This window comes from Porites lutea, chromosome 3 (assembly GCF_958299795.1).
Source record: "Porites lutea chromosome 3, jaPorLute2.1, whole genome shotgun sequence".
In the NCBI taxonomy this organism is placed as follows: Eukaryota; Metazoa; Cnidaria; class Anthozoa; order Scleractinia; family Poritidae; genus Porites; species Porites lutea.
In genome coordinates, this window is record NC_133203.1 from 31,327,127 (window position 1) to 31,335,780 (window position 8,654).

General features: G+C 40.0%; 1 protein-coding gene across 1 annotated transcript; it reads left to right on the plus strand.

The window, feature by feature from the left end:
- Positions 1-1,151: 1,151 nt before the first annotated feature.
- On the plus strand, positions 1,152-2,846 carry LOC140929610 (uncharacterized). Its single transcript, XM_073379362.1, has 2 exons — positions 1,152-1,678; positions 2,270-2,846. Exons 1-2 carry the CDS (start codon positions 1,156-1,158, stop codon positions 2,482-2,484), a joined length of 738 nt encoding a protein of 245 aa, XP_073235463.1. The 5' UTR covers positions 1,152-1,155; the 3' UTR covers positions 2,485-2,846.
- Positions 2,847-8,654: the final 5,808 nt, after the last annotated feature.

Sequence of the window (8,654 nt, forward strand, 5' to 3'; positions counted from 1 at the left end):
ATAAAGATAATGTAAGCTGCGGAAATACAAATTTAAATGAAGATATGATCCTCGCAGTTGTACAACAAAATTGTATGTGCACAAAAGACTGACTGAGTTGAGATATTATCTAATTAAAAAATGGCCCAGCATATGCTATCAGTTTAAACGTTATAAAGGTTGTTAAGCAAGAAATAAACGCGAACTCCAGCTTAAGTGCTTAGCAAAAACTTGCCAAGAGCAACCAAGGTGAACGCTGAGCCGTTTACTGTTTATTTCATGGCATAATCAATTATGATATTTGCCTAGGGGAAGGAGATTGTAGGGGAGGTGTTCAAATCCATTCGAAATTCTATGTGCTCAAAATAGAATACGCCGTCGTGCGCCATTGCGCCCTTCATAAACGTCGTACAAGGAAATTTCTTATCGCAGTTGTGCAACGACTGTTAAAAAAGTGTACCAAAAATTGTGCTGCAAAAGCAGAGTTCTCGTTTGGATAATAAAGCTCTTGTCTTATTTGACGCTCTCAGTTTGTCACCGCCGTCGTCGATGCCAGAAGCGACCTTAAAATTTGACTACGCGTGCGTAATCCAGAATACGATTGTGGAATTTCTAGCCAGTTATGTAAGGAAAGTTGTCACAATTCCGTCCTGTTGCTATCCGAGACATAGGGAAAATTGCCGTGACAGGGGTTTATCTGAGGTGCATGAGAATGAATACTTGTATTTAATCTCGTACTACTAGTTGTCCAATCCTGTCCCAATTACGTCGGCAACAACGCGCACTGGCTAAATCGAATCAAATCGACTTTTGATTCAACACATTTTTTCACAGTAGGGCCTACGTAATGCAACTATTTGTTTTTTAAAATTGGTGAGAAAGGCGACGGTATTTTCTGAAACAAAAGAATTTAAAAAAAAAAAGAAGAAAGAAAGAAAAAAGCTACTCTGTATGTTCCATATTGTTACTATAGCCATAATATAGCTAAAATGTGCTAAAATAAGTCCGCGAAGCCGAAACAGAAAGTCCAAACACCAGAAATAGAAAAGCAAAGTCTGATATCAAGGAAAATGTTTCCCCTAACTGATGACCTTGCTCCAAGAACAATATTTCTGTGTTGGATGAGTTTAAATACAGGTTCTTTCAGAGATTAGCCAGAGGATTCCGGGTTGCTGGATGCGGCAGGGAGAAATGTTGGCGACTCGTTGGTTTGCCACCATTTTGTTTGTTCTATTCGCTGCTCTGTTAACAGATTTCTGCCGTTGTGCTACTGTAACTAAAGAAGCAGGCTTGGAGCTGAAAGATGATTTCAACGAAGATTTTGATAATGATTTTGGAAAGGGTGCATCGACTGAAGACAACGAAAATTTGCCCGAGGTCCATCACGATGATGATAAAGAAGACGCCGAAGATTTGCCGGAGGACGAAGGCGCCGACGATGGGGAAGACAATGGCGAGCAAGACACTGAGGACAGAGACTACGTAGGTGAAGACAAGGGTGAAGAAAATGAAGATGAAACTATTTATGAAGATGACCACGATCTAGACGAAGAAGATGACTTTGGCGAAGGAGATGAAATTAAAGATCAGGACGGGGATGAAGACGAAGAAAAAGGAGGCGATTTGTCTTATGAAAAAGCCATGGAGGGAGCAAATAAATTAGAAATCCTTCCGAGAGATGGAAAAAATAAGAATGAAGGTAAGATCTCGAGACTTGAGGAAAATTAAAAGAGCTTAAAAAATAAACTAAGGCATTCGTTCATTGCGAATGTAGAAACTTATAAAGCGAAAAGACTCTTTTCAAGTCTTAACTTAAAAATGAACAAATCGATTTATTTGTTTTAAGCAAAAGAAATCAGTAAATTTGATAGCAAATATATTTATGATCTACCACAAATGAACGCGAAAATAAACTTATAATCTCTTACAAATCGAATGGTAGAATATAATTTAAAGATGGCTTGAGTCAGTTCAGTCTTCTTGAGTGTGAAGTTTGACTGGTGTTGTTCAAATGAATCTTTTCACCTCATTAACACCGTACATGACTTGGAGTGCACGCAAACATGTCTTCCTTTGGTTTTTTACCAACACCAGACACACCATATTTTTCCAAGATACATTTGGCAACATTATTTTTAGAGCGATATATACTTTGTTTAACACAAGATGTTTCCAGGGAAACTGGCCTTTGAGTACCTTGGCTCCTTACCCACCATATTGAGCATGATTATTATGTCGCCCGTGCATTTTAGAATGTTAATATGCTATTTTTTTTTTTTTTGAATGCTAGGACTACATCAGCATGAAATCGAGGACCCTCAGCGTAGACAACGAGGACGAAAGAAGCGACGTAGAAGAGGACTAAAAAGACGCCCACCAGGCAGGTCGCGTCCACGCCCACCCCGCAGGCCGCGCCCACCCGGCAGGCGACGCCCACCCGGCAGGTCGCGTTCACGCCGACCCCGCTGCAGGCGACGTCGCCCGCCCGGTCTCCATTGCCGATAGTCGGGACTATAGAATTCCACAGACGCAGCATTCTCATTTTAATCGAACTGTAACATGTACGTTCTAAGCTTCATTTTAACTTTAATTGTGGGTACATAAGTAACATACAAGTAGAGGACAGTCTAATGCCAGCAGTAACAATAGGAAAACTACATACAACTGAGACCTTGAACATCAGGTTTTTCATAGGAAACCGCAAACTGCAGGAAATGACATTTTTAAGTTTGCTGTAAATTACCGGTGGAGATTGTTTCTTACAAACGCCTCTAGTCTACCGTAAAATTCCGAAAATAGGCCCCTCCTTGTATTCGCCCCTCCAAATATAAGCCCCTGAAGCCCCCCAGGGGTTTGTACTTGGAAATTGCCCTCAAATACAAAGTAAAAAAGAAGCAAAAACGGTAAATTTACTTCCAACCTTAAGGCTAGCCCAATCGATTTTGAAACACAAATTTCCCTCTAACGTAGATAATAGATAATAATAAAAAGGCCCCTCGAAAAATAAGCCCCTCAAAAAGGGCCTTTGAAAAATATAAGCCCCGGGGCTTACTTTCGGAATATTACGGTATTCTATCGCAATGGAGACTGTTATCATACTGGGATACTTATTTTCCCTTTCTAACTGATTTATACTCACTTGAACTGGAAAATTTGAAACATTGAATACAAAAAAATGAGTTAATGAAAGTTTATCCCTTTTGGTACCTGTACTGACCTAATAATTCGTTTTTTGCTTTTTTGTTTTTTTTTTTGTTTTGTTTTTGTTTTTGTTTTTGTTGGTTTGTTGGTTTGTTTTTGTTGGTTTGTTGTTTGTTTTTTTTTTCTGTCTGCATTTGTCGCACAAAACGTGAGATTTCACATGATGAATATGTTAATTTTGCACATCAATTGAACGAAGTTGAGAAATATATCGTGAATTGTCAATGGCTAGCAGATCAATTATTTGCCAAAGCCTAATGCTGAGGCAAAAAAAATTGATCCGCAGCAAATCACGCTATTTTGCGATAACCGAGTTCAATATTTTTTTTATTATTATTATTATTATTTTTTTTTTATCATTCGATCACCAACAGCTGACCAAGTTTGTTTTTTTTTTTTTTTAATGAATATATTGGGGAAGCGAAGCAATCTGCCATTTTTCATGCAAGAGCATGCAAGAAGGAGAAAAGCGTGGTTTCGTCTACGCATGAGCGGAATATTATTTGCGACCAAACACAGTTGGACGCCATTGCGCATGAGCAGACCATCATTTGTATGCAGTTATTTGCGGGTAACGTGGTGGGCTTTCGGCTAATGAAAAGGAAGAAAAATTGTTATCGAATGACAACTCATTTATCTGAAACAGACTTTAGAACAGGCACGTGGTCATGCGATTTTCAGAGAGTTGTGTCGATTAAAAAGGGCAGTTAGACCGTAGCAATTTATAGGGAATCGATCCAGAGAAATTATAAATTAAAGGTCGATAATCGAATATTGGCCAAAAAGGTCAGAGAAGGAGATTCATGGATCGACTGTACAATTCACACCAAGAGGAACTATGAGTAAAGAGCAAGTTCTGAAGCGGTGTTATTCTTCTAGGAGGTCCCGATATTGGGTTGATAATCTTTGCATACAACCTCGTCCCCAGGGCTTTTCCCTTAAAAAATTGGTGGGGCGGGAAAAGACCCTGGCATCGGCTGGTCACGCCGGTACAGCCTAATTATTCCTGAGAAGATATATGATATGCATGATATGCAACCCACTGCTTTTGCGCTGACAGAAGTCGAACGGAGCAACAATGGAAAATAATAACATCGCGAGTCATGTCAAGATTTTCGCGTGTGTGCGATTCAGAAGCTTAAGATCCATTTAATTGCGTATTATTCAAATGCTACAAGTTTATGAAAGGGCGTACCGGCTCTACGTTGTCACGTTCAATATATGTCAAATGCTTCAGAGTTGAGACAAGCTGTTATCGAGCGGTACTTCAGAAATTCATCGTGACCGTGGAATTACTGTACGATCAAGCGGAAAGTGATTTTGTCCAATTTCAAACAAAAATTCGGGCCTTTGCCTGCAGGATCTGCAGTGAATTTAAACAAATTGAACTTAATTGAAATATTCATCAAAATGCTTTATGGAGTCTGGTCTTCTTTATAACCCGATCATGGAACAAACAAATCTCCGCACCGGATGCAAGTCAGCCCTCTAGCTAAAACATTTGAAGACCTCTTATATCTTTTCTCTTCCGAGGATAAGTACAAAGGAGTTTCCTTATATTAAAGGGAAGATTGACCGATCGACTGGTATCAACTACAGCTCTGTGAATTTTAAATGGACCCAAGTCTTTCTTTGTTGCCAGTCGTTTGATCGCAGAGGTCAATGAATTTTTTAAAAATACAGGTCATGCAAGATAAGTCTAAACCAACGCATGTCGCTATGATATGGCTGAGAGTTTAAAGGTAATTAGAACTAGGCTGTGTACGGCGGTCCACTTCGCGAGAAATGAAATAAAATGTCAGAACAGTCGCGAAAACGGAATTTTCCAGTACAAACTTTATGCATGTATGATAGCTTGTCTGTCATTTATATCTTATATCGCTCTGTAAACGTTGTTAAAAATGTTACTCGCTGTCCCCCTTCACCGAAATCAGAGGAAAGCAAAAAAATACCATAGCCAGTATCTGTGACAAAAAGGAAATCTTGTAAAACTCTTAGTTAATCGTCAAGAGATATAAAATGCCGCCCAAGATTTAGCCTCCCACGCAGGCGTTTTTAGGGGAGCTCCTATTTCTTCCCTCCCCACAAACGCCTGCTCAACGGAAAACAACATTCCTTTCTCATTGTTTTATTTGCGTGGTATGTGACCAATCAACAATTGTGCAATAAAGTGTTGACAGGCTAAACACGACTGAACGTGACCCTAGAGTTACCGTTTTCCTTCTTTTCTTTCCTTCGCTAAGGTTATGCAGTGCACGGAGTATTCTGAATTTTGACTAAATCTTATTTTTCCCGCTCTGAATCTAACATTTATTGCAGGTCAGAAAGCTTTCCCAGTGTTTAATGCAGATCTAGTAATTATCAGATTACCTTGCGGTCAAGGTCAACTTTCCAGAATTTGGAAAGTACAATGTGATTGGCTAAGCTTGGGAAAGGAATGTTGTCTTCAGTTGAGCAGGCGTTTGTGGGGAGGGAAGAAATACGAGCTCCCCTAAAAACGCCTGCGTGGGAGGCTACCCAAGATCGCGCGCTGTAAGGTTGCGAATAATTTTTATTAGCTTTTCACATAGCGCTAATTATTAAACCCAGGATTTTAGGGTGTACGAGGGGACACGTGACCAGCCGATGCCAGGACCTTTTCCTGCCCCACCCATTTTTAAGGGAAAAGCCCTGGGACGAGGTTGCTTTGCGTACTAAAAAAAAAAAGGTAAGCATATGTTTTATACTCAATTTAAAACACCTTATAACGTCGATCGATTAATTAAGACGATGAGATGAGTAATCACAAACAGTTTGGTTTGAAGGTATTTAATATCTGCCAAATAGGGTATAAGCACGGTGATGGTGCTTTTTCACAAGACGACACGGCAGCCAAATTGGTGTTCCATTCAATGAAACGGCGGTTATGTTGTGGTGTTAGAAACCAATCCTGTAGGAGTTTAACTCTCGTCTTATGTAAACAATTCCTTTTGTTTAAATAAATTTCCATAATAGATGCTGGCCACGTGAGTGAAAAAGCTTGATAGAGGACACCCGATTAAAAACCCTATTTTTAGCAACTTTTTAAAAAAGAAAAAAATAATGAACCCCTGAAACCCTCCCTTGGCTACGCCACTGCTCTACTTAGTTCAAGTTTTATTTTCTATACCCTTTTTAACCCTCAATCTTCGTCTAAGTATCCGCTGCATCGTTTTTATGTTGGAAATTGTCTCAAGACAAGTTCATATGTGGTTACAGCAGCATTTTCCCGTCCGAAGACTTGTAACTACGGAGTAGGTCGTCGCCATCATGGTTCAATTTATTATAGTCGTGTGGTCTAATGAAGCATTCTGGCCTAGCCCTGCTGCTCTTGTATCTATCTGGCCCGGGTTGTTCAAAAGCTGGATAGTGCTATCCACCGGATAAATCACTATCTAGTGGATAAATATTAGGGAAACTAATTGCACTATCCACTCGATAGCGATTTATCCGGTGGATAGTGCTATCCCTTTTTGAACAACTGGGGCCTGGTGATTTAGAGCTCAACCCGGGGTCTACTGAAGGATCTCAAGCGAGTTATTCACTGAGACCGAGATGTACAACTTGCAATCTTGCCGTGAAAAAGAATGCTGGCTTTGTTACGTGCTCGGAATGTAAACTATCTTTTCATCTAACTTGCATTGGCCCGACGACAGTTTGAAAAGTCTAGATCCTGCGCCAATTGTTCAACTATTTTTTTAGGCTTCCGTGAAAATGGAAAATTCAAGTGCGTATCAGGATATCCCGAATCTGTCAGAGATATCGAGCCGAGGTGGCTTAAAATTTCTTCATTTAAATGTGTGCCCCCTTCTTCCCAAAACTGATAAGATTCGGCTGCTGTTACAACGGTATGAGAACACTGATTGTTTTTCCGTCACCGAAACTCATCTATCGGCACAAGTATCTGATGATGAAATTGGCATACAAGGCTATACCATCTACCGTTTGGATCAACAAGCTCACACGAAAGGGGGCGGTGTTGCTGTTTATGTTCGCGATTGTTTGTCAGTATCTAGACGCTATGATTTGGAATAGGAGTCTGTTGAGAGGATCTGGTTGTAGATTCTCATCACCAACTCTACAAATATTTTATTTGGCATTCTGTATCGTCTGTATCGTCCGCCGGTTGGCTTGCAATTTATCAGTGCAGACTTCAACACTAAATTGGAGGAGAGCCTTAGCTTAGCAATCGCTGAAAATAATGTTGAAATCTTGCTGGTTGGTGATCTGATTAAGCCTGCGAACGGCAAACGTTTCTCCTCGCTCATCGCCGCTGAGGAACGTTTCGCGAGGAGGAACGTCTGCGAGTCAGCGACAGAAACTCCATACTGATGACGCAAAATCTGTCCGGAATCCAGTCAGAAGTGCTAATTGGTCGACGGAATAGTTTAATTGTTTGAGCTATTGTTTACGAACGACAGACAAACGCGATGAATCTCTAACAAAACAGTCAATATTTGTGGAATCTATGAACCTGTTTCCATGTGTTTCCCTTTCTTCTTATAGAGCTTACTGACATTTTATGATATTTTGACAAGACTGGCTGACAGAAAGACAGGCAGTTACTGACCTCATTAACTGCCGAATACACAACACAATAAAAACGAAGAAACAGTTAAGATAAGTACCACGATCATTGGCTTTCGTTAAAATGGTCTCACGTTGGGTTTCCCCTATGAGACTAAGAGAAACCTTTCACGAGTGTTCCTGCCGTCAGAATCGCGAACGATGTTTTTTTTTTTTTTTTTTCACACGATGTGAAATCTTGAAATGATACGTCTAATTAAAAAATCTTAAAAGCCACAGCGACGAGTGAGTTTAGGGCCAAGTTTCTTGTTGCACAAGAGTTCTAAAAATAATGATACCTGCCGTCAGAATCTCGAACGATGTTTTTTCACACAAAGCGAAATAAATGATACGTCTAATTAAAAAATCTTAAAAGCCACAGCGGTGAGTAAGTTTAGGGCCAAGTTTCTTGTCTTAGGTGCTTGCAGCCCCCTCGCCTAGCGTATTACTTTGGAGTCATCCAACGGGGAATTTGTTAAGTCTATAAAGAAGAGTTTTACTCGTAGACTTGAAAACGAACAAGAGTACGGAAACAGACTAATTTCGTACATTTCATTGTCACTTAAGAAGATTGTGGAATTCCAGGGACAAAGCGTGCATGTTTCCAGCCTGTTCTACAAGAAAATATTCGGCCGAATTGTCCAGAAACGACAAACGTCTACGTTAATAAAAGTAGTTCAACTTAATTAAACAAAAATGTAACCTTTATTTAGTGGAAACCTATGATTCCTATAGCCAAGGTCACATAACACCTTGATGTCATACCACATGAGTTGCTCCTTGTTCTGCAAAATTTCTGACTGGAAAAAAATACAACAACAACTACAAGAGCGTGATGGGCTCTCCTTGCTTACGAAACTGAATCATACAGTATTTTGCTTGGGCTCTCA

Coding starts and splice junctions, on each gene's coding strand:
- LOC140929610 (XM_073379362.1), top strand. CDS start 1,156: ATGCGGCAGGGAGAAATGTTGGCGACTCGTTGGTTTGCCACCATTTTG. Junction 1,679..2,269: donor TGGAAAAAATAAGAATGAAG/GTAAGATCTCGA, acceptor TTTGAATGCTAG/GACTACATCAGCATGAAATC.